The following is a 26,599-nucleotide window of genomic DNA, read 5'->3' as shown; positions in this document are numbered from 1 at the left end:
AGCTATCTCTACATGTGCTGTAAATGTTTATTTGGCTTCGTACTTCTCTTTACTTACTGCCTTCCTCTCTTCCTTTCCCTTCCGTTACTCTGAGCCAAACCAATGCCACCAAGTTATTCAGCATCCAAGAAATGCAACTCATACCCCTCCAGATAGAAAGGATTTCAAGAAAGTTTTTAGCTTTTGTAATTTAACAACTATGTTGAATCTTAGAATTGTAAAGAGCCCTTACTGCCAGAATTTGTATTACTCCCTTTAACCGTTAATTTGGCTAAGATATTAAATGGAATTTGACACTCCGCGTATTGAAATTTAGCAAGGGTATAAGTCATAACTGAGAAAGGTTAGCTTAGTGACTTTGAAAGGATAGTGCAGTTTACCGAGGAGTGGTGGTTTCTTCATGCTAGTAGAGCAAAGCTTACATTGCCTAAAATAGTACACGGCTAAAAACAGCATGAAACTATGAATAATGGAAAGGGTGTTGAAAGCATACCCTGAGTTTTAAGCTGAGTAGCACAGGCTGCCTCAGGGATAGACAGACTCCACTGGGCAGCCCAACATGACAAGACAGGTGCCCCTGTCCCTCCTGATGGCAGGACGCACTTAGGAAAACACCACATTTGACTTACTCGTGCCTCTTTATCACAAGCGCTTAGATTCTCAGCCACCCTTGCCCCCGCCACAGATATTGTTGTTTACGTATTAAGAGAAGACTGCCTTTAGAGTGGTAACAGAAAGAGGTCACATACCACAACTGCAAGTCATATAGAAACTCTTATTCGAATCCTCAGATATTTAGTTCATGGTCTCTCAGTCTGAAGTGCTTGGATTAGGTGTTCTAAGAGCTGCCCTTACAAGTGACCTCTGTTTCTCCAGCAGTAGTCTGCTCATCAGCCAGGGGGCCCAGTGAAGTATTCCCCCTCCCCTGACCAAGAGGGGCCCTGTCAGTAGTGGGGCGCCAGGGATTTTTGAGGAGTTTTGGCAGATGCCTGTGTACAGCTTGGAATCCTCCTCAGCAGGGGTACCATTTGTTCTTCTCCATCTCAGATACTTTTTCTTGCTCAGGAGACCAACAAACATAATATGCGTTTTAGTCTATATTTACATAACACAGTTTCTAGAAGAAAACCCATATATAAAAAACAACTAATAATAATAGCGAGGCAATGGCACCCCACTCCAGTCCTCTTGCCTGGAAAATCCCATGGACGGAGGAGCCTGGTGTGCTGCAGTCCATGGGGTCGCTAAGAGTCGGGCACGACTGAGCAACTTCACTTTCACTTTTCACTTTCACGCATTGGAGAAGGGAAGTGGCAACCCACTCCAATGTTATTGCCTGGAGAATCCCAGGGACAGAGGAGCCTGGTGGGCTGCTGTCTATGAGGTTACACAGAGTCGGACCCGACTGAAGCGACTTAGCAGCAGCAGCAGTAGTACCTCTTATCCTGTAAGTGTTATTAACACCCATTGGTATAAATCAGGAACAATGTTTAATCTCCAAAGAGAAAAGTGTAATTTTGTATGAAGTAGTATGTAAAATTTCCTCATTTTTGAATCTCAAAATCTTTGAAAATATCTCATTTTATTTCTTGCTGGATATTTCAAATGGAGAAAATCACCCAAAGATAGACCAAACACCTTTGCAGCTTCCCAGACATGCCGAGAGGAAAGAGACTGGTGTGATGTTACTGCGTCCTTTTTTGTTACTATCACCATGATGAACAGGCCTTTGGCCTTGGGCTGGCTGATGACTATGAGAAAGTGTTTTGTTTTGAATTTGAACTGTACTTAGGCTGTGGAGCCTGGCTGACCATGCCTTGATTGCCCGCTGTAACATGGAGGAAGCAGTTCGCAGCGTTGCTTTCAGCCCTGATGGATCTCAGTTGGCCCTGGGCATGAAGGACGGATCTTTCATTGTTCTCCGAGTCAGGCACGTACTACCGGTATTGAAAATGACATTAGAGATATGCTTCTGTTAAAAATTCATTCTCCAGGTCAGACTGTTTGCCAGGACATCAGGAAAAAATGCATTTTCTGTTTTGAATAGGGAGATTCGCAATCCCCCATCTGTAATTGCCAGATCTGAACACCGAAAATCTGAAGTTCTTTGGTAACTTATTTGGCAGCACAGCCTGACCCAGTGAACTGATGTGAAATTGTTTACAGTCTGTTAGTCTCCTTTTTTTTTAATGTAATTTTTTTCTCAATATGTATATTTTGTTGAAGTATAGTTGACTTATAGTGTTTCAGGTGTACAGCGAGGTAATTCAGTTACACACATACCTATTAATCTCTTAGTAGGAATAATCATGTATCATGTGATTTGCTGCAGAATATTAATGTGTTCAAGAGGGGTTGCTGCCCTAGCTCCTACGGGGCTATTGCATAATATATGTGAACCTTTCCAAAATGCAGTGAGTGATCAACTCCCAAGCACGTCTTGTCCTAAGGGTTTTAGGTAAGAGATTATGGGCTTTTAATGAGACAAGAAAAAGGAAGGAAAAGGAAAGCTGCCTCTAATAGCACCAGATTTTTAGAGGTGAGCTGGAGTAAAAGATTTTTTTCCACCTATAATCACTAACAAAATGGAACATTTCCTGTTTATTAACATCTGATATTATTTATACTGTACAAAAACTATGACCCACTCTTGTATTTCCTTCAAATAACCCTGGTTATTCTTTGGGATTACATACTTTGTAATTATAGAAAGGAAATGAAACTATAAATTAGATACTGTATCTCACATAACAAATTCTATATAGCTTTAAAAATGCTGTTGACAGGGTTTATTACACTAAATTCTCATTACCAACTACACATAACTCATTACCAAACGGGTGAGCAACCTTTTCTTTCTTTGCTTAGTGATGTATGAGAAGATGGCTAATTACCAAATTTTCAGTGACACACAAACTTTAAAGCATGACTTGAGGTTCCTATCCCTAGATTTGCTATTTATCACTTTGCTTTTTTATTCTTTCAGAGATATGACAGAAGTGGTTCATATCAAAGATCGAAAAGAAGTCATTCATGAAATGAAATTTTCTCCAGATGGTTCTTATCTCGCAGTGGGATCCAATGATGGCCCAGTAGACGTCTACGCTGTCGCCCAGAGGTATAAGAAAATTGGAGAATGCAACAAGTCTGTCAGTTTCATCACACACATTGACTGGTCTTTGGATAGTAAATACTTGCAAACTAATGATGGTGCTGGAGAACGGCTGTTCTACAAAATGCCATGTAAGTCACAAGGGCATTAAATGTTTGTGCAAAACATAGCTCTGAACCATGGCAGAAAATGTATGAGGATATTCTTAGGACCTGAGGGCAAGGAGTATTTTCTCAAACAAGACCCTCAGATCACAAACTCTCAAAGAAAAGATTCATAAACTGAAGCACATTAAAATAAAAAATTATTCCACAACAAAAGAGACCGTGAATAAAATGAAAAGGCAGTGCATAGGTTGGGCATAAAAACTTGGGATTATTATAATGGACAAAGGCTATTCAGGTGACCTTTGAATAACACAGGTTTGAACTTCATGGGTCGACTTCTGTAGATTTTTTTAAAGTAGTAAATACTAGAGTACTACATACTAAGAGGTTGGTTGAATCCATCAATGTAGAACCATGAATGCAGATGGTCTGAGTTGTACATGGATTTTTGACTCCCCTGAGTGGTTCAAGAGTCAACTGTATACCTAGACTGTATACAGAGAATGCCTAAAGATAAGGAAAAAGAAAAATTACTAGGGAAATACAAAAAAAAAAACCCTGAAAATTTGAGGAACACAATCCTAAACTACTGTGATTACTTTAGTCTCTCCATGTGTTCTTCATAATTGGAAGCTTTTATTATGTGATTACTTGGTGAAAAGTGCTAATTGGGATTAACAAAACCACACATATTATTTGTAACCCCCACTACAACTTCTATAAGAAATTCATCTTATTTACATAATACTCATTTAGTAATGCTTAGTTTATAATACTAAAATGTCATAAATAAAAATTTATGTATTATCAGTTCAGTCACTCAGTGGTGTCCAACTCTTTGCGACCCCATGAACCGCAGCACGCCAGGCCTCCCTGTCCATCACAAGGTCCCGGAGTCCTTCCAAACCTAAGTCCATTGAGTCGGTGATGCCATCCAACCATCTCATCCTCTGTCGTCCCCTTCTCCTCCTGCCCTCAATCTTTCCCAGCATCAGGGTCTTTTAGAATGAGTCAGCTCTTCACATCAGGTGGCCAAAGTATTGGAGTTTCAGCTTCAACATCAGTCCTTCCAATGGACACCCAGGACTGATCTCCTTCAGAATGGACTGGTTGGATCTTCTTGCAGTCCAAGGGATCTCAAGAGTCTTCTTCAACACCACAGTTCAAAAGCATCAATTCTTTGGCGCTCAGGTTTCTTTATAGTCCAACTCTCACATCCATACATGACTACTGGAAAAACCATAGCCTTGACTAGGCGGACCTTTGTTGGCAAAGTAATGTCTCTGCTTTTTAATATGCTGTCTAGGTTGGTCATAATTTTCCTTCTAAGGAGTAAGTGTCTTTTAATTTCATGGCTTCAATCACCATCTGCAGTGATTTTGGAGCCCAGAAAAATAAAGCCAGCCACTGTTTCCCCATCTATTTCCCATGAAGTGATGGGACCAGATGCCATGATCTTAGTTTTCTGAATATTGAGCTTTAAGCCAACTTTTTCACTCTCCTCTTTCACCTTCATCAAGAGGCTCTTTAGTTCCTCTTCACTTTCTGCCATAAGGGTGGTGTCATCTGCATATCTGAGGTGATTGATATTTCTTCTGGCAATCTTGATTCCAGCTTGTGCTTCTTCCAGGCCAGCATTTCTCATGATGTACTCTGCATATAAGTTAAATAGGCAGGGTGACAATAGACAGCCTTGACATACTCCTTTTCCTATTTGGAACCAGTCTGTTGTTCCATGTCCAGTTCTAACTGTTGCTTCCTGGCCTGCATACAGGTTTCTCAAGAGGCAGGTCAGGTGGTCTGGTATTCCCATCTCTTTCAGAATTTTCCACAGTTTATTGTGATCCACACAGTCAAAGGCTTTGGCATAGTCAATAAAGCAGAAATAGATGTTTTTCTGGAACTCTTTTGCTTTCTCGATGGCCCAGCAGATTTTGGCGATTTGATCTCTGGTTCCTCTACCTTTTCTAAAACCAGCTTGAAAATCTCAAAGTTCACGGTTCACGTATTGCTTGAAGCCTGGCTTGGAGAATTTTAAGCATCACTTTACTAACGTGAGATGAGTGCAATTGTGCAGTAGTTTGAGCATTCTTTGGCATTGGCTTTCTTTGGGATTGGAAAGAAAACTGACCTTTTCCAGTCCTGTGGCCACTGCTGAGTTTTCCAAATTTGCTGGCATATTGAGTGCAGCACTTTGACAGAATTTCAAAGATTTCACAGAAAATCTTTCAGAATTTGAAATAACTCAACTAGAATTCCATCACCTGCACTACTTTTGTTCATAGTGATGCTTCCTAAGGCCCACTTGACTTCACATTCCAGGGTGTCTGGTTTTAGGTGAGTGACCACACCATCGTGATTATCTGGGTCGTGAAGATCTTTTTGTTTTGTACAGTTCTTCTGTGTATTCTTGCCACCTCTTCAATTTTTGAATAATGATTTTTGTAATGTAAGATTAAAATTTTAATGTTTAACATAATTTTATCATAATTTTTTATTGAAAAATCAATTTTACCTGAAATAAGGTGTAACATGGACTTCCCAGGTGGCACTAGTGGTAAAGAACCCACCTGCCAATGCATGAAATGTGAGAGGTATGGGTTGAGAAGATCCCCTGGAGAAGAGCCTGGCAACCCACTCCAGTATACTTGCCTGGAGAATCCCATGGACAGAGGAGCCTGGTGGCCTGCAATCCAGAGGGTCGCAGAGAATCAGACATGACTGAAGCACACATATATGCAAGGTGTAACATAATGAAATGTCAACATTTTTAAGACTCTCTGCCCTGCCAGTTCATCAGTTTACCATTACTGGGTGCATATTTCTTTGTGTCTGCTTTCTTTGCTTGACTGTATTTCATATATATTTTCCTATGTGGAAAAAGATGGAACACACGTTTGTCATTTGCAATAAACAAATTACACTCTGCACAGTGATAATATAATTTTCTTTCTTATCCTCCTACTGTTGAGCTTTTGGGCTTATTTCTAGTTTCTTGGCTGATATCCACAGTAAAACTCCAAATATCTTTGTAGAGGTGGGATTTTCTCTTCTATGTTACTTACTTGGATTGTGTTCTTTAAGCAGGGACACTGGATCAAGAATATAGTCAAACTATCAGCTCTGATTCTATGGTCTTAAAAATGGATATAATACTATGCTAGAGTCCAGAATTGCCAGTCTGACAATGCACCAGTAATGTGCAAGTAGCATTTATTCTCATAGATTGTTCATTTGAAAATGTTTGTTACTGTTGAGGGGAAAGTATGAGTTAATTGTCTTGATTTTGAATTTTTAAATAGTGTATCACTAAGCATTTTTCCCAGCATTCCTTTTCTATGGGCTTCCTCCTTTGTGTGCTCCCAGAGGACATCCCTTGCTAACTGCTGGTGGAAACTGGGTATTGTGCCCTGTACTTAAGAACATAGCAAGCAAAATTATCAGGACTCTTTTCCCCAACCAATTATATTTCATCAAAATTTGGTAGATTTTTATCATGTAGCACTTTAAACAGCAAAGTCCATTCATTTTTTTCATTAATTAATTGAAGCTGGTTTTTTAAAAGATCACTTCTCTGGCTCTTGGAATTATAAAAGTAGGAGTTCAGAACAAACTTTTTAAAAACCAGAAAAAAATTGGTAACTGTGATGATATATAATTTAATAAGTCATTTTTTCAATAACACAAAGCATAATATCATGTGTATCCAAATAATTAAGGTCAAATAAACATCAGTTCAGTTCAGTTGCTCAGTTGTGTCTGATTCTTTGTGACCCCATGGACTACAGCACGCCAGGCCTCCCTGTTCATCACCAACTCCCAGATTTCACTCAGACTCACATCCATCGAGTTAGTGATGCCATCCAGCCATCTCATCCTCTGTCATCCCCTTCTCCTCCTACCTTCAATCTTTCCCAACATCAGGGTCTTTCCCAATGAGTTGGTTTTTCTCATCAGGTGGCCAAAGTATTGGAGTTTCAGCATCAGTCCTTCCAATGAATATTCAGGACTGATTTCCTTTAGGATGGACTTGTTGGATCACCTTGCTGTCCAAGGGACTCTCAAGAGTCTTCTCCAATACCACAGTTCAAAAGCATCAATTCTTCTATGCTCAGTTTTCTTTATAGTCCAACTCTCACATCCATTCATGAATCCTGGAAAAACCATAGCTTTGACTAGATAGACATTTGTTGGCAAAGTGACATCTCTGCTTTTTAATATGCTGTCTAGGTTGGTCATAGCTTTTCTTCCAAGGAGTAAGCTAGTCTTAATTTCATGGTGGCAGTCATCATCTGCAATGATTTTGGAGCCCCCCAAAATAAAGTCTGTCACCGTTTCCATTGTTTCCCTATCTATTTGCCATGAAGTGATGGGACCGGATGCCATGATCTTCATTTTCTGAATGTTGAGCTTTAAGCCAACTTTTTCACTCTCCTCTTTCACTTTCATCAAGAGGCTCTTTAGTTCTTCACTTTCTGCCATAAGTGTAGTATCATCTGCATATCTGAGGTTATTGATATTTCTCCCAGTAATCTTGATTTCATCTTGTGCTTCATCCAGTCCAGTGTTTCTCATGATATACTCTGCGTATAAGTTAAATAAGCAGGGTGACATTATACAACCTTGGCATATTCCTTTCCCGATTTGGAACCAGTCTGTTGTTCCATGTCCAGTTCTAACTGTTGCTTCTTGATCTGCATACAGATTTAGCAGGAGGCAGATCAGGTGGTCTGGTATTCCCATCTGTTTAAGAATTTCCACAGTTTGTTGTGATCCACACAGTTAAAGGCTTTAGCATAGTCAATAAAGCAAAAGTAGATGTTTTTTCTGGAACTCTCTTGCTTTTTCTATCATCCAATGGACGTTGGCAGTTTGAACTCTGGCTCCTCTGTCTTTTCTAAATCTAGCTTGAACATCTGAAAGTTCACAGTTCATGTACTGTTGAAGCCTGGCTTGGAGAATTTTGAGCATTACTCTGCTAGCGTGTGAGATGAGTGCAATTGTGCAGTAGTTTGAGCATTCTTTGGCATTGCCTTTCTTTGGTAGTTTGAGACATTAGATTTAGTACAGTGATCATTTCTTTTCTCATATCTTGAGTTTTGAGCCTGTGCTTTCTTTAAATCCTGCTAGGGGAAAAAAATCACCAGTTCAGGAAAGAGATTAGAATTTATACTTTCCTTAGTTTATAAACATTTTAAAACAAAGGTTTTAGACTTCTTGAGAAAAATGAATAAGTAAATTAGAACATGATTTTTATTTACATGTAGCATTATATTAAAGTGTATTGATTGTTTTCAGCTGGGAAGTCTTTAACAAGTAAAGAAGAAATCAAAGGGATTCCCTGGGCCTCCTGGACATGTGTGAAAGGCCCAGAAGTGAGTGGAATTTGGCCAAAATACACTGATGTCACTGACATCAACTCAGTGGATGCAAATTACAACAGTTCAGTGTTGGTGTCTGGAGATGATTTTGGACTGGTTAAATTGTTTAAATTTCCTTGTCTCAAAAAAGGTAAGGCCAAAAGAAATGCTTCATTGAATGAAGGTTTAATCTAGGATATCTATATAGTATAATTAAGGCTTTTCTTGATGTCCACTAGTGCAGACTATTCATTTTATATTTGTATATATATTTACTCTTTAATACTTTTTAGTAAAGTTTTATATCTTCTGCTTTTGACATTCTGAAATATATGTGGTTTTGCAAATTTAAGTCAGCATTTGTTAACAGAGATACCACTCAACATTTTGTGATCCATAAACCTCACATTTCACATTTTAAACAAGTTATATTCTATTTTATTTATATCTATGTAAATATAATAATTTAAATTATATGTTACATTAAAATATTGTAATTAAAATTCATTTATGCATTACAGCTAATTATCCTTATACATAGGAAGCAAAGCTACTCCTTATAGACTTATTTAAAATAAAATCTGAAAGTGATTGTTCTGGTGATTATACACTTTGTGGACTGCTTCTCATAGCACTAATTTTGCACACCAGACTAACATAACTGGTGAAATTTTTATAGAATTATAGTTGATTTACAGTGTATTAATTTCTACTGTACAGAAAAGTGATTCTGTTTTATATATATATAGATATTGTATATCTATATATATATACAGATAAATATACATTCTTTTAAAATTGTTTCCCGTTATGGTTTATCAATAGAGTATTGAATATAGTTCCCTGTCCAATACAGTAGGCCCTTTTTATTTATCCATTCTATCTATATATTATAGTCTACATCTGCTAATCCCAAACTCCCAATCTGTTCCTTCCCCAGCTCCCCTCCCACTTGGCAGCCACAAGTCTGTTCTTTATGCCTATGAGTCTACTTATGTTTGGTAGATAAGTTCATCTGTGTCATATTTTAGATTCCGTATATAAGTGATGTCACATGGTATTTTTCTCTTTCTGACTTAACCCCACTTAGTTTGGTGATCTCTAGATCCATCCATGTTGCTGCAAATGGCATTATTTCATTCTTTTTATGGCTGAGGAGTATTCCACTGTGTATATTACCCATCTTCTGTATCCATTCATCTGTTGATGGACATTTAGATGGTTTCCATGTCTTGGTCTTTGTGAATAGTGTTACTGTGAACATTGGGGTGCGTGTATCTTTTTGAATTGTAGTTTTGTCTGAATATATGTCCAGGAATGGGATTGCAGGATCATATGGTAGTTCTATCTTTAGTTTTTTGAGGAACCTTCATACTGTTTTCCAGTATAGTTGTACCAACTTACTTACCCACCAACAATGTATAAGGGTTTCATTTTCTCCACACACTCTCCAGCATTTGCTGTCTGTAGATTTTTTAGTGATGGCCATTTAGTGTGAAGTGTTACCTCACTGCAGTTTTAATTTGCATTTCTCTAGTAATTAGCAGAATTGAACATCTTTTCATGTGCCTGGTGGCCACCTGTATGTCTTCTTTAGAAAAATGTTTGTTTAGATCTTCCACCCTGTTTTGTTGTTTGTTTTGTCGTTGTTGAGTTTTATGACCTGTTTGTATATTTTGGAATTTAAGCCCTTGTTGGTTGCACCAGTTATAAATATTTTCTCCCAGTCTGCAAATTTGTCTTTTCATCTTGTTTATGGTTTTCTTTGTTGTGCAAAACTTGTAAGTTTCGTTAGGTCCCATTTGTTTATTTTTGCTTTGGAGAGAGTGATAACTGATGACATTTTTGAGAGAGAAATTTGGCTCAAAACCCTTTCTGCCCTTGCATCTCGTTCTTTTGTTTTATTGTTGTCACTTCAATTTTTCTGGCACCTCAGGCTTTGTAGATTGTGACTGAATTAATTATGTAATGATCTTGTCCTCTTCTTCCTTCAAAAGTTTAGGCAAATCCTATACACAGGTTTTTCTGAGACTCCCTGCCTGTACCCTGAAAATCTGATTTTGGGAAAGTAATCAGTAGGGATATGCTGTTGCCTAAAAACCCTTTCACTTGAATGCTTTTTAGATTAAGCATGGAAAGAGACTGAAAATGTAATCAGAAAGGTTTTTTTCAGCTAACTGGCAGTTTCAAAGCAGTGAATTTTGGTACAAAATTGAACATAAAGTGCATAGGAGAAACAACCATCACTTCCACTTGACAAGATGACCATCAGTTTAAAATGCTTGAGGAACAAGATGGCAGAGGAGTAGGTGGACGTGGAGCACATCTCTCCCGACGGATACATCAGGAATACACCTTCAGACACAGAACTGCATGCAGAACACCAGCTGAGAGTGGACAGGAGCACCTGATCAGCAGAAAAGAATATGTAGACCCATGCAAAACTCGGTAGGACGTAGGAACTAGGGGAAAAAATGGGAGCGTTAGTAGGACTCGACCTGCCCTCAGCGGATGGGAGACCTGAAGCAGGGGTCCGATCCCCACATCGGGGCAGTTGTCTGAGTCAGAGGAGAAACATTTAAGGCTGAGAGGGAAACAGCCTAAATGGAATGAGAATCAGACAGTCCTTGCCGCAGCCATACATACCCTCGATGGCATAGTGGCTGGAAGCTGGAGTTTAGGGATTGGGGAGCAATCCCAGGCAAGGGCTGCTGTTGACCGTGGAGAGACAGATCTAGGGAATGTGAGGAAGGAGACTGTGGTGGGAAGTGCCTGTGGAGGAAAGTCGGCACCCATGGAAGCAGGCTGATGCAGTTGAGTCATGAGTGGGGCAGGTAGCCATCACCATAGCCTCTCTCCCTCCATCACCATAGCCTCTCCCCAGCCAGAACCCCTGTGACCCAGGCAGCTGCACTCCCTCCACACCTGGACTTCACAGGGGCAAACCCAAGTCCTTCAGGGCAGCCTAAGGAGCAAACCCCAATGGATGACCCATATCCAGAAGTGGAAATAAAACCACAATTGTAACCCTGGGACAGTGTGATTAAGGAAGAAGACTCAAAAGCCTCCCACTAGCTATACAAGCTGCAGATTAAATCCACACGATCAACTAGGCAGACTCTGTGTCTGTGGAATATATAAAAGGTCATTGAGAGTCCCTGCAAAAGAAAATGCACTAGTTCTGATAGCTGTAGACACTGGAGACAAGATCACAGAATAGGAGCAGATTAGAATCTGAGCTGCCCCCACAGCAGGTGCAGAGATCAACACAGTGTTGGAGGGCTTCCTAGGCAGGTGAAGTGGACTGTGACTCCCAGCAAGGGAAAGGACTCTGACAGCAGTGACTCAGGGAAAACATTTATTATTCTTATGTTTTGACTTGTTCTGTAGATTCTTTTGGATTTTTTTTTTCTCTTTTCCCGCTTCTGTTATAGTTGATTTTATTGGCGCTATGAAATCTAACTAAGCTTTCAAGTTGTTTTTTTTTTTTCTCTCAGTCACCTTTTTTATTGTTGTTATAAACCTCTAGCTCTATATTGGGCTTTTGTAGTTCTGGGGAGTTGTTTTCTTTGTTTTCTTCTCTATTTTAGTTTTTTAAACCTATTATTATTTTTTCTGCATTTATTCCTTAGTTTGCTTTTCCTACTGTTCTTTTCCCCTTGCAGTTAACCTTTAATATATATATAAATCTTCTTTATCTACATCTATTTAGTTTGCATATCTATTTTTTCTTTCTTTCTTTTCTTCCTTTCCTTTAGTCTCAACACATTTGATAGTTTTATTTACATTGCTTTATACCCCAATTGGCACCTTGCTTTAGTCTTGTTCTCCACTTTGTGCTTTAGTTAGTTTTGCTCAGTTCAGTTCAGTCACTCAGTTGTGTCTGACTCTTTGCAACCCTGCGAGCCACAGCACGCAAGGCCTCCCTGTCCAGCACAAACTCCCAGAGTTTATCCAAACTCATGTCCATTGAGTCGGTGATGCCATCCAACCATCTCACCCTCTGTCGTCCCCTTCTCCTCCTGCCCTCAATCTTTCCCAGCATCAGGGTCTTTTCAAATGAGTCAGCTCTTCCCATCAAGTGGCCAAAGTATTGGAGTTTCAGCTTCAACATCAGTCCTTCCAATGGACACCCAGGACGGATCTCCTTTAGAATGGACTGGTTGGATCTCCTTGCAGTCCAAGGGACTCTCAAGAGTCTTCTCCAACACCACAGTTCAAAGCATCAATTCTTTGGTGCTCAGGTTTCTTTATAGTCCAACTCTCACATCCATACATGACTACTGGAAAAACCATAGCCTTGACTAGACAGACTTTTGTTGGCAAAGTAATGTCTCTGCTTTTTAATATGCTGTCTAGGTTGGTCATAACATTCCTTCCAAGGAGCAAGCAAGTCTTTTAATTTCATGGCTTCAATCACCATCTGCAGTGATTTTGGAGCCCAAAAAGATAAGTTCAGCCACTGTTTCCACTGTTTCTCCATCTGTTTGCCATGAAGTGATGGGACCAGATGCCATGATCTTCGTTTTCTGAATGTTGAGCTTTAAGCCATCTTTTTCACTCTCCTCTTTCACCTTCATCAAGAGGCTCTTTAGTTCTTCACTTTCTGCCATAAGGGTGGTGTCATCTGCATATCTGAGGTTATGGATATTTCTCCCGGCAATCTTGATTCCAGCTTGTGCTTCTTCCAGCCCAGCGTTTCTCATGATGTATTCTGCATAGAAGTTAAATAAGCAGGATGACAATAGACAGCCTTGAGGTACTCCTTTTCCTATTTGGAACCAGTCTGTTGTTCCATGTCCAGTTCTAACTGTTGCTTCCTGACCTGCATACAGATTTCTCAAGAGGCAGGTCAGGTAGTCTGGTATTCCCATCTCTTTCAGAATTTTCCACAGTTGATTGTGATCCACACAGTCAAAGGCTTTAGCATAGTCAATAAAGCAGAAATAGATGTTTTTCTGGAACTCTCTTGCTTTTTTGATGATCCAACAGATGTTGGCAATTTGATCTCTGGTTCCTCTGCCTTTTCTAAAACCAGCTTGAACATCTGGAGGCTCACAGTTCACGTATTGTTGAAGTCTGGCTTGGAGAATTTTAAGCCTCACTTTACTAGCATGTGAGATGAGTGCAATTGTGCGGTAGTTTGAGCATTCTTTGGCATTGCCCTCCTTTGGGATTGGAATGAAAATTGACCTTTTTCCAGTCCCGTGGCCACTCCTGAGTTTTCCAAATTTGCAGACATATTGAGTGCAGCACTTTCACAGCATCATCTTTCAGAATTTGAAATAGCTCAGCTGGAATTCCATCACCTCCACTAGCTTTGTTTGTAGTGATGCTTCCTAAAGCCCACTTGATTTCACATTCCAGGATGTCTGGCTCTAGGTGAATGATCACACCATCATAATTATCTGGGTTGTGAAGATCTTTTTTGTACAGTTCTTCTGTGTATTCTAGCCACCTCTTCTAAATATCGTCTGCTTCTGTTAGGTCCATACCATTTCTGTCCTTTATTGAGCCCATCTTTGTATGAAATGTTCCCTAGGTATTTCTAATTTTCTTCAAGAGCTCTCTAGTCTTTCCCATTCTATTATTTTCCTCTATTTCTTTGCATTGATCACTGAGGAAGGCTTTCTTATCTCTCCTTGATATTCTTTGGAACTCTGCATCTAAATGAGTGTATCTTTTTTTTTTTCTCTTGCTTTTCATTTCTCTTCTTTTCACAGCTATTTGTAAGGCCTCCTTAGATAGCCATTTTGCTTTTTTGCAATTCTTTTTTTTGGGGGATGGTCTTGATCCCTATTTCCTGTACAATGTCATGAACCTCTTCCATAGTTCATCAGGCACTCTGTCTATCAGATCTAGTCCCTTAAATCTATTTCTCACTTCCACTGTATAATCATAAGGGATTTGATTTAGGTCATACCTGAATGGTCTAGTGGTTTTCCCCACTGTCTTCAATTTCAGTCTGAATTTGGCAATAAGGAGTTCATGATCTGAGCCACAGTCAGCTCCCTGTCTTGTTTTTTTGTTGACTTTATAGAGCTTCTCCATCTTTGGCTGCAAAGAATATAATCAATCTGATTTCACTGTTGGCCATCTGGTGGCCAACCTACACATATCCATGTGTAGGGTGTTCTCTTGTGTTGTTGGAAGAGAGTGTTTGCTATGATCAGTGCGTTCTCTTGGCAAAACTGTATTAGCTTTTGCCCTGCTTCATTCTATACTCCAAGGCCAAATTTGCTTGTTACTCCAGATGTTTCATGACGTCCTACTTTTGCGTTCCAGTCCCCTATAATGAAAAGGACAACTCTTTTGGGTGTTAGTTCTATAAGGTCTTGTAGGTCTCCATAGAACTGTTCAACTTCAGCTTCTTCAGCATTACTGGTCGGGGCATAGACTTGAATTACCATGATATTGAATGATTTGCCTTGGAAATGAGAGATTATTCTGTTGTTTTTGAGATTGCATCCAAGTACTGCATTTCAGACTCTTCTGTTGACTATGCTGGCTACTCCATTTTTTCAAGGGATTCCTGCCCACAGTGGTAGATATAATGGTCATCTGAGTTAAATTCACCCATTCCAGTCCATTTTAGTTTGCTGATTTCTAGAATGTCAACATTTACTTTTGCCATCTCCTGTTTGACCACTTCCAATTTGCCTTGATTCATGTACCTAACATTCCAGATTCCTATGTAATATTGCTCTTTACAGCATCGGACCTTGCTTGTATCACCAGTCACATCTGCAAGTGGGTGTTGTTCTCCATCCCTTCATTCTTTCTGGAGTTATTTCTCCATTGATCTCCACTATCATATTGGGCACCTACCAGCTTGGGGAGTTCATCTTTCTTTGTCCTGTCTTTTTGCCTTTTCATACTGTTCATGGGGTTCTCAAGGCAAGAATGCTGAAGTGGTTTGCCATTCCCTTCTCCAGTGGACCACATTCTGTGAGACCTCTCCACCATGACCCATCCATCTTGGGTGGCCCCACATGGCATGGCTTAGTTTCACTGAGTTAGACAAGGCTGTGGACCATGTGATCAGATTGGCTAGTTTTCTGTGATTGTAGTTTCAGTCTGTCTGCCCTCTGATGCCCTCTCTCACTGCCTACCATCTTACTTGAGTTTCTCTTACCTTGAACATGGAGTGTCTCTTCACGGCTGCTCCAGCAAAGCACAGTCATTGCTCCTGACCTTGAATGTGGGGCACCTCCTCTCAGCCACTCCTGCACTGCACAGCCACCACTTCTGCCTAATTTTGATCTGGTAGATATAATTTGCCAGGTCAATCTATTGTACTTTATTTTTGTTGGACTGTTTTGATTTTGCTTATGGGTGTATATGTATATGTGTATATTCAGTCACACTTTTTACTGTTGTTATAAACCTCTGCCTCTATGTTCGGCCTTTGCAGTTCTGTGGCGTTTTCCTTTTTTTTTTTTTTCTTGTCTATTCATTCTTCTTTTTTTTTTCTTTCCTCTATTTTATAATTTTAATATTTAATTTTCTTAAACCTAGTATATTTTTTGTACGTTTATTCCTTTGTTTGCCTTTCCTACTGTCCTTTTCCCCTGCAGTTAATCTTCAGTGTATGTAAATCTTCTTCATCTACCTCTATTTAACTTTGTGTATCTTTTCTTTCTCTCCTTTCCTCTCAACATATATGTTAGTTTTCTTTTCATTACTTTATTCCCCACTTGGCACCTTGCTTTAGTTTTATTTTCTGGTTTGTGCTTTAGTAAGTTTTGTTAAGTGGTAAATATAATTTTTGATTTCCTTTGTTTGCTAGGTCAATCTATTTACTTTATTTTTGTTGGACTGTTTTGACTTTGCTCATGGGTGTATATGTATGTGTGTATATCTATTATTTTAATTATTATTTGCCTGATTTGTCTGGGGTTCATCTTTGGTTTCTTGTTCTTGGATTTTTGTTTTAATCTCACTTAATGCCATAACAAACCATTTGTGGAATCTTGGTTCCTGACCAGAGGTCAAGCCCTGAGCCTTTGGAGTGGGAGCACTGACTCCAAGACTGTAGACTACCAGAGAACTAAGTCTAGGGGGTATCAAATAGTGAGAACTCACACAAAGGAAACCACTGTAATACAAGACCCAGCATCACCCAATCACCAGTAACACCCTGTGCAGGACCCCTCATCTAAAGAAACAAAGCAAAATATAAACCCAATCATCAGCAGACAGGATTACCACCTCACTCAGCCTTGCCCATCAGAGGAAAAACAAACAAACAAAAACTTAGCACAAATCTCACCCTATAAGAATCTTAGACAAACCACTGGACCAACCTTAGGGGGAAGAAACCAAAAGGAAGAAAGAATTCAGCCTTGAAGCCTGGGAAAAGGAGACCTCAAACCCAATAAGTTAAAAAAATAATAATGAAAAGGCAGAGAAATACTACACAAATGAAGGAACAAACTAGAAACAGAGAAGTCCAAATAAATGAAGGCAACCTACCTGAAGTCTTAGAGTTCAGAATAATGATAGCAAAGATGATCAAAAACCTTGAAAGCAAAATGGAGAAAATGCAAGAATCAATTAGCAAAGACCTAGAAGAATTAAAGAATAAACATGCAGAGACAACACAATTACTGAAATTAAAAATATTCTAGAAAGAATCAATAGCAGAATATCTGAAGCAGAAGAAGGAATCAGTGAGCTGGAAGATAAAATGGTGGAAACAACTTGTGAAAAGCAGAATAAAGTAAAAAGAATGAAAAGAACTGAGGACAGTTTCAGAGACCTCTGGGACAATATCAAACACACCAACATTCAAATTATAGGGGTCCCAGAAGAAGAAGAGAAGAAATGGTATGAGAAAATTTTTGAAGAGATTATAGTTGAAAATTTCCCCAACATGGAAAATGGAAATAGTCAATCAAGTCCAAGAGGCACAAAGAGTCCCATGCAGGATAAACCCAAGAAGAAATACACCAAGACACATACTAATCAAACTAACAAAGTCTACACAAATAAAGAATATTAAAAGCAGCAAGGGAGAAGCAACAAGTAACTTGCAAGAGAAACCCCATACACTTAACAGCTGATCTTTCAGCAGAAATTCTGCAGGCCAGAAGGGAATGGAAGGATATTTTTAAAGTACTGAAAGGGAAAAAATCTACAGCCAATCTATTACTATACCTGGCAAGGATCTCATTCAAAATTGATGGAGAAATCAAAAGCTTTTCAGATAAGCAAAGTTAAGAGAATTCGGTACCACCAAATCAGCTTTACAACAAATATTAGATGGACTTATAGAGTCAAGAAATACAAGAGAAGAAAAAAGATCTACAAAATCAACCCCAAACAATTAAGAAAAATGGCAATAGGGACATATATATCAATAATTACTTTAAAGGTAAATGGATTAAATGCTCCAGCCAAAAGACACAGACTGGCTGAATGGATACAAAAACAAGATCCATATATATGCTGTGTACAAAAAACCCACTTCAGACCTCAAGACACATATAGACTGAAAGTGAGAGGATGGAAAAATATATTCCATGCAAATGCGAAGCAAAATAAAGCTGGAGTAGCAATCCTCATATCAGACAAAATAGACCTTAAAATAAAGAAGATTATAAGAGATAAGGAAGGACACTACATAATGATCAAGGGATCAATCCAAGAGGAGGACATAACAATTGTAAATATCTGTGCACCCAACGTAGGAGCACCTCAATACATAAGACAAGCACTAACAGACATAAAAGGAGAAATTGACAGTAACACAATAATAGTAGGAGACTTTAACACCCCACTCACACCAATGGACAGATCATCAAAACAGAAAATTAATAAGGAAACACAAGTCTTAAATGATACATTAGGTGAGATGGATCTCATTGGTATCTTCAGGACATTCCATCCAAATGCAGAAGAATACACCTTCTTATCAAGTGCACATGGAACATTCTCCAGGATAGACCATATCTTGGGTCACAAATCAAACCTCTGTAAATTTAAGAAAATTGAAATCATATCAAGCATCTTCTCTGACCACAATGCTATGAGACTAGATATCAATTACAAGAAAAAAAACTGTAAGAAACAAAAACACATGGAGATTAAACATGTTTCTAAATAACCAACAGGTTCCTGAAGAAATCAAAAGGGAAATAAAAAATTTTCTAGAAACAAATGACAATGAAAACACAGCAACTCACAACTTATGGGATGCAACAAAAGCAGCCCTAAGAAAGAAGTTTATAGCAATACAGTCCTACCTCAAGAAACAAGAAAAACACCAAATGAGACAGCCTAACTTTACATCTAAAATAACTGGAAAAAGAAAAACAAACAAACAAAAACAACCCAGAATTAGTGGAAGAAAAGAAATCATAAAGATCTGAGCAGAAGTAAATGAAAAATAAGTGAAAGAAACAATAGTAAATATTAAAACTTAAAGCTGGTTCTTTGAGAAGATAAACAAAACCAACAAACATTTAGCCAGGCTCATCAAGAAAAAAAGAAGAATCAAACCAACAAAATTAGAATTGAAAAAGGAGAGGTTATAACAGACAATGCAGAAATACAAAGGATTATAAGAGACTATTATGAACAACTATATGTCAATAGAATGGATAACCTGGAAGAAATGGACAGATTCTTAGAAGAGCTCAATCTTCCAAGACTGAACCAGGAAGAAATAGAAATTTTGAATAACCCAATTACAAGCACTGAAACTGAAGCTGGGATCAAAAATCTCCCAAAAAGCAAAAGCCGAGGATCAGATGGCTTCACAGGAGAATTCTATCAAACATTTAGAGAAGAGCTAATGCCTATCCTTCTGCTACTGCTACTGCTAAGTCGCTTCAGTAGTGTCCAACTCTGTGCGACCCCATAGACGGCAGCCCACCAGGCTCCCCCGTCCCTGGGATTCTCCAGGCAAGAACACTAGAGTGGGTTGCCATTTCCTTCTCCAATGCATGAAAGTGAAAAGTGAAAGTGAAGTTGCTCAGTTGTGCCTGACCCTCAGCGACCCCATGGACTGCAGCCTTCCAGGCTCCTCAGTCCATGGGATCTTCCAGGCAAGAGTACCGGAGTGGGGTGCCATTGCCTTCTCCACTATCCTTCTAAAACTCAAAAAAATCGCAGAGGAAGGATCACTTCCAAACTCATTCTATAAGGCCACCATCACCCTGATACCAAAATCAGACAGACAACACACAAAAAACAAACCTACAGGCCAATATCACTGATGAACATGATGCAAAAATTCTCAGCAAAATTTTAGCAAACAGAATTCAGCAACACATCAAAAGCTCATACACCATGATCAAGTTGGGTTTATCCCAGGAATGCAAGGATTCTTCAATACACACAAATCAGTCAATGTGATACACCATATTAGCTAATTGAAAGATAAAAACCATATGATCATCTCAATAGATGCAGAAAAAGCCTTTGACAAAATTCAGCACCGATTTATGATTAAAACTCTTCAAAAAATGGGCGTAGAAGGAACCTACTTACACAGTAAGGGCCATATACAAAAGTTCTCAATGGTGAAAAACTGAAAACATCTCCCCTAAGATCAGGAACAAGACAAGAGTGTCCAATTTCCCCACTGTTATTCAACATAGCTCTGGAAGTCCTAGCAATCAGAGAAGAAAAAGAAATGAAGGGAGTCCAAATCAGAAAAGAAGAAGTAAAGCTCTCACTGTTTGCAGATGAAATGACACTGTACATAGAAAACCCTAAAGATAGTATCAGAACATTACTAGAGCTAATCAGTGAATTTAGAAAAGTTGCAGGATACAAAATCAATACACAGAAATCACTTGCATTTCTATATACTAACAATGAAAAATCAGAAAGAGAAATTAAGGAATCAATCCCATTCACCACTGCAACAAAAAGAATTAAATATCTAGGAATAAACTTACCTAAGGAGACAAAAGAACTGTACAGAGAAAATTATAAGACACTAACAAAAGAAATCAAAGATGACATAAACAGATGGAGAGATATTCCATGTTCCTGGGTAGGAAGAATCAATACTGTGAAAATGACTATACTACCAAATGCAATCTACAGATTCAATGCAATCCCTATCAAATTACCAATGGCATTTTTCACAGAACTAGAACAAAAAATTTCACAATTCATATGGAAACACAAAAGACCCTGAATAGCCAAAGCAGTCTTGAGAAGGAAGAATGGAGCTGGAGGAATCAACCTTCCTGGCTTCAGATTATACTACAAAGCTACAGTCATCAAGACAGTATGGCACTGGAACAAAAACAGAAGTACAGACCAATGGAACAAGATAGAAAGCCCAGAAATAAACCCATGCACCTATGGGTACCTTATTTTTGACAAAGGAGGCAAGAATATACAATGGGGCAAAGACAGCCTCTTCAATAAATGGTGCTGGGAAAACTGGACAGCTGCATGTAAAAGAATGAAATTAGAACACTTCCTAACACCATACACAAAGATAAAATGGATTAAAGACCTAAATATAAGACCAGAAGCTATAAAACTCTTAGAGGAAAACATAGGCAGAACACTCGATGACATAATTCAAAGCAAGATCCTCTGTGACCCACCTCCTAGGGTAAGGAAAATAAAAACAAAAGTAAACAAGTGGGACCTGATTAAACTTAAAAGCTTTTGCACAGCAAATGAAACTATAAGCAAGGTGAAAAGACAACCCTTGAAATGGGAGAAAATAATAGGAAATGAAACAACTGACAAAGGATTAATTTCCAAAATATACAAGCAGCTCATACAACTCAATACCAGAAAAACAAATAACCCAATCAAAAAGTGGAAAAAGACCTAAACAGGCAGTTCTCCAAAGAAGGCATAAAGATGGCTAACAAACACATGACAAGATGCTCAATATCACTCATTATTAGAGAAATGCAAATCAAAACCACAATGAGATATCACCTCACACTGGTCAGAATGGCCATCATCAAAATGTCTATAAACAATAAATGCTAGAGAGGGTGTGGAGAAAAGGGAATGCTCTTGCACTGTTGGTGGGAATGTAAATTGATACAGCCACTATGGAAGACAGTATGGAGAGTCCTTAAAACACTAGGAATAAAACCACCATATGACCCAGCAATCCCACTCCTAAGCATATACCCTGAGCAAACCAGGGTTGAAAAAGACACATGTATCCCATTGTTCATTGCAGCATTATTTACAATAGCTAGAACATGGAAGCAACCTAGATGTCCATCGACAGATGAATGGATAAAGAAGTTTTGGTACATATGCCCAATGGAATATTACTCAGCCATAAAAGAACACATTCAAGTCAGTTCTGATGAGGTGGATGAACCTAGAACCTATTACACAGAGTGAAGTGAGTCAGAAAGAGAAAGGTAAATATCGTATTCTAATGCACATACATGGAATCTAGAAAAATGGTTCTGAAGAGTTTATTCACAGGGCAGCAATGGAGAAACAGACGTGGAGAATAGACTTATGGACATGGGGAAAGGGGAGGAGAGGGTGAGATGTATGGAAAGAGTAACATGGAAACTTACATTACCATATATAAAATAGATAGCCAACGAGAATGTGCTGTATGGCTCAGAAAACTCAAACAGGGGCTCTGTATCAACCTAGAGGGGTGAGAGTGGAGGAGGGATGGGAGGGAGGTTCAAAAGTGAGGGGACCTATGGCTGATTCATGTTGAGGTTTGACAGAAAAGAACAAAATTCTGTCAATCAATTATCCTTCAATTAAAAAAAAATAAAAAAAGAAATGAAGCGAGTAGAATTTAGGTCTGTTTGATACAAAATTTTTAAAAATTAAATGCTCAAGGCACAGCATTACCTCAACATGCCTAATTCAAACTGTTCTCTCTCACCCTAATGGGTCTTTTGAGAAATAGGGCATGTCTTGTTAGATTGAGTAATGTACTTGCAGAAGTTAAGTAACCAGAAGGTATCTGGAAAATCAGCATTCAGAAGAAACATCCTGAGGGTCAGAAACAATACTATTGGTCTCAAGTATCAGGACTTGACAATCAGTGAGAGTTGGTGTTTTTTATGTATCACTGAGCCTTGTAGGGTGGATTGGATTTAGCAAATAGCAATGGAAATGTAGGCGAGGGATGAGGTGGGAGGTATGGTGAGTAGTGCTATTTGTCAAAATGAGATCCTCTTATATATAAAACAACCCTGAGGATGAAGGGGGCCAGAAGACATCTGAATGAACAAGGAGAGGTTGACAGCCAGAGTGACAGTACATGAGAACACCCACGTGTTCTCATGGCAGATTGACTTGTTCTACTTTTCCTGATACAGAGTTTATACATCTTGTAATTTTGCCTCAAGTCATTTAGGCCTCATGGACTTTTTGTGCCAGAACTTCCAACCTCGCTTTTGAACCTGTGAACAGGCAAATAAGAGTGGGGGCTGATGACTATGAGAGAGTATGGAGACTGAGGAAACATTACAGTTTTCCATTGTGATTAAATAAAACTCACAATCAAGTTAATTGACACATTTACAATTGTATGTGCATAGTATTCTCTTGCATAATAATTAGACATAAATGTTCTACGGCTAATGAAAATGTCTACAATTTGTATTATTGTTGGCTTTGCTGATAACTTAGTTGGTAAAGAATCCACCTGCAATGCAGGAGACCCCAGTTTGATTCCTGGATCTCTGCTGGAGAAGGGGTAGGCTACCCACTCCAGTATTCTTGGGTTTCCCTGGTGGCTCAGCTGGTAAAGAATCTGCTTGCAATGCAGGAGACCTGGGTTCAATCCCTGGGTTGGGAAGATCTCCTGGAGAAGGGAAAGCTACTCACTCCAGTATTCTGGCCCAAATTCCATGGACTGTATTGTCCATGGGGTTGCAAAGAGTGGGACACAACTGAGCGACTTGCACTTTCACACTTTCACTGTATTATTGTTATATAGCAGAACCAATTTGTTTTCCTCATTTTGACAGTTATTAAATCTTAATATAATTAAGGTCATTACTGATAATTTTCCCTGATGTCATTCAGACCAGCAGTCCCCAACCTTTTTGGCACCAGGGGCTGGTTTTGTGGAAGACCATTTTTCCAAGTACTGTGGTAGGGGGGAGGTTGTTTCAGTTTTGCCCGCCACTTACCTCCTGCTGTGCAGCCTGGTTCCTAACAGGCCGTGAACTGGTACGAGCTCAGTGGCCTGGGGGTTGGGGACCCTTGACATAGACAACATCCTGTTTGACCATCAACTCCCAGACACTGACATGAGATAAAATCCAAAGCCTTGCTTATTGACATTTGTCATATCTTAACACCCTTGGCATCTACCCCTGCAAGGGCAGGCTCAAGGCTGAGGATCTCCATGTTTCATTTGTGTGCTACCCTTCTGTTAATCCTTCAGACACACAACACAGATACACACACACCACAGAGTCCTGGAACAACTACCTCCTATGCCAGGCCTCCTGGATACTGTAAGACTTGAGTTGCAGAAACTGTAGACCTTGGAAGGAAAAGTGCTGACCTTCAGTAGAGCTTAGATAAGCTTGATGCAAGAACAGAAAGATCAGCGTGACTAGAGCTTGACCAACGATGGGAGAGTTGTGCAGTGTGAGGCTGGAAGGGCAGTGGGGCCAGGCATGAAGGGCCTTAAAGCAACCATTAGAAATGTGGGTCTTATTCTAAGTGCAATGGAAAACTATTGAGATTTTAAATGGAAGAGTGACACGACCAATCTATGTTTTTAAAATACCACTTTGTGGAGAAGGCAATGGCACCCCACTCCAGTACTCTTGCCTGGAAAATCCCATGAACGGAGGAGCCTGGTGGGCTGCAGTCCATGGGGTCGCTAGGAGTTGGACACCACTGAGTAACTTCATTTTCACTTTTCACTTGCCTGCATTGGAGAAAGGAAATGGCAACCCACTCCACTGTTCTTGCCTGGAGAATCCCAGGGATGGGGGAGACTGGTGAGCTGCCACTGACACAACTGAAGTGACTTAGCAGCAGTAGCAGTTGATATAGTGTGGAGTGGAATAATGAAGAGGAGGCTTCAAGTAGAGATTATCACAAGAGCCTGAGTGATAGAGGATGTAACTTGGACAAAGATGTCAGGAACAGATGTGAAGAGAGGTGGTTGAGCCTAGAAAACAATGTAAAGTTAGACCTGAAGATCACACTCGTGGATTGGGTGTGGGACTAGAAGGAAAGAGAGGGATTGAGGATGACTCCTAAATTTTAGTTTTGATCAATGGGCTGAATGCTAGTGCCATCTACAGAGACGGGAAAATGAGAGAGTAAAAGGGTGTATGTGTGTGCGTGTGTTATGGTGGTAACAGAGTAGGAAGGGAAGGGTAAGCTCCTGGTTTGTCCATGATAAGTTTGAAGCAACTATTAGACATCCAAGTGGGCATTGCACACAGGCTGTCAACACTCTGGGGAGAGTTCAGTCAGGGCTGGAGCTGAATGTTTGGCAGTAGTCAAGGGATTATCAACAATATTTAAAGCCAAGGAGAAAGAATCAGTAGAGAGATGAGAGCTGAGGGCTGAGCCTTCCTTAGGGTTCGGGAGGTTTTGTAAAGCCACTCAGTGTCTTAAGGAAAACCTTGGAACAGATGGATGTGACCTTCATGTATTCAATAAATATTTAAGTGCTATTCTAGAGGCTGGAGACAGGTTCAGCAGAAATCCCTGGAGCTCTTGTCCTACTGAGGAGACATAGTCAATAAACAAAACAATAAAAACACATCTGTTGGTGAGAAGTGCTATGATGCAAAATAAGGCACACAGTGGGAGTAGTGCTCACATGGGGCAGTAGGGTATTGCTATTTTAAGCAGGAGTGGTCAAAGCAGGGCTCACTGATACAGGTTCATATGACTAGGAACCTGAAAGAGGTGAGGCAGCCAGCCATTCAGAGATGCAGGGAAAGAGCATTCCAGACAGAACACAAGTGCAAAAGACAGAGGCAGAAGAGGGCCTGGCATGCCAAGACGCTAGTGAGACTAGAGCAGAGTAAGCGAGGGAGAAAGAGGACAGGAAGGAAGATCAGAGAAATAAGGCCTAAATATTGGTGACACTGGCGCCTTCCATGGTGGCTCCGTGGTAAAGAACCTGGCTGCCAGTACAGGAGACATGGGTTCGATACTTGGGTCAGGAAGGTACCCTGGAGTAGGAAGTGGCAACCCACTGCAGTATTTTTGCCTGGGAGATTCCACGGACAGAGGAGCCCCTCAGGCTACAGTTCATGGGGTCACAAAAGAGTCAGACACAATTTAGCAACTAAACAACAAATCTGTGTTTGAAAGTTGAAAGACACTAATGTTTGAAAGTTCTAGTTCCAGCCTACTAAGGGTGTATGAGCTAGCTATGGCTGTATAACAAATTCTCCCCCTCCTAAATTTAGCAGCTTAAATCAATAATCATTAATTATCTCATAGTTTTGGGGAGTCAGGGATTCAGGAGCAGCTTAGCTGGATGATTCTAGTTCCAGGTCTCTCATGAGGCCACAGGCATCTGAAGACTAGACCGAGGCCAAAGATCCTCTTCCAGATGTTCCCTCACCTGGCTCCTGGCAGAAGGCCTCAGCTCCTTGCCATGTGACCCTCTCCCTGAGCTGCTTGGGTGTCCTCATCGCACGGTGTCTAGAGATCCAGGAAAGAGCAAGGATGCATCAGCGGCGTCTTTTATAACCTCCTCTTGGATGTCACACACCTTTACTTTTGACAGTCTATTTGTTTTGATTTGTGTCAAATAATTTGTGGACATATTTTTCCAGCTTTATTCAGATAACACTGACAAATAACATTGTATATGTTTAAAGTGTACAACACGGTGATTTCATTTATGTAAATGCTGTGAAATGATCACTACTTTAAGGTTAGTTAACATATCCATGACCTCAGTTATTTTGTGTGTGTGTGTGTGTGCACATACGCAAGCTGAGAACATTTAAAGTCTACTCTCTTAGACACTGTCAAATATATAAGGCAGTATTATTAAATACAGTCACCATGCTGTATATTAGTTCCCCAGAAGTTATTCATCTTATACT

At 39.6% G+C, this 26,599-nt stretch overlaps 1 protein-coding gene across 11 annotated transcripts in view; it reads left to right on the top strand.

Annotated features, from left to right (window-relative positions):
• EML6 (EMAP like 6) overlaps window positions 1–26,599 on the top strand; it is a 324,086-nt gene that overhangs the window by 190,724 nt on the left and 106,763 nt on the right. For all 11 annotated transcript variants that reach the window (XM_060412191.1, XM_060412190.1, XM_012171476.4 and 8 more), the window contains 3 exons: window positions 1,793–1,930; window positions 2,987–3,243; window positions 8,518–8,730. In XM_060412191.1, coding sequence (XP_060268174.1) covers window positions 1,793–1,930; window positions 2,987–3,243; window positions 8,518–8,730 — 608 coding nt within the window. The remainder of the gene's footprint in view (window positions 1–1,792; window positions 1,931–2,986; window positions 3,244–8,517; window positions 8,731–26,599) is intronic.

Source organism: Ovis aries, chromosome 3, assembly GCF_016772045.2.
Source record: "Ovis aries strain OAR_USU_Benz2616 breed Rambouillet chromosome 3, ARS-UI_Ramb_v3.0, whole genome shotgun sequence".
Taxonomy (NCBI): Eukaryota; Metazoa; Chordata; class Mammalia; order Artiodactyla; family Bovidae; genus Ovis; species Ovis aries.
This window is presented reverse-complemented; position numbering and strand designations above follow the sequence as displayed.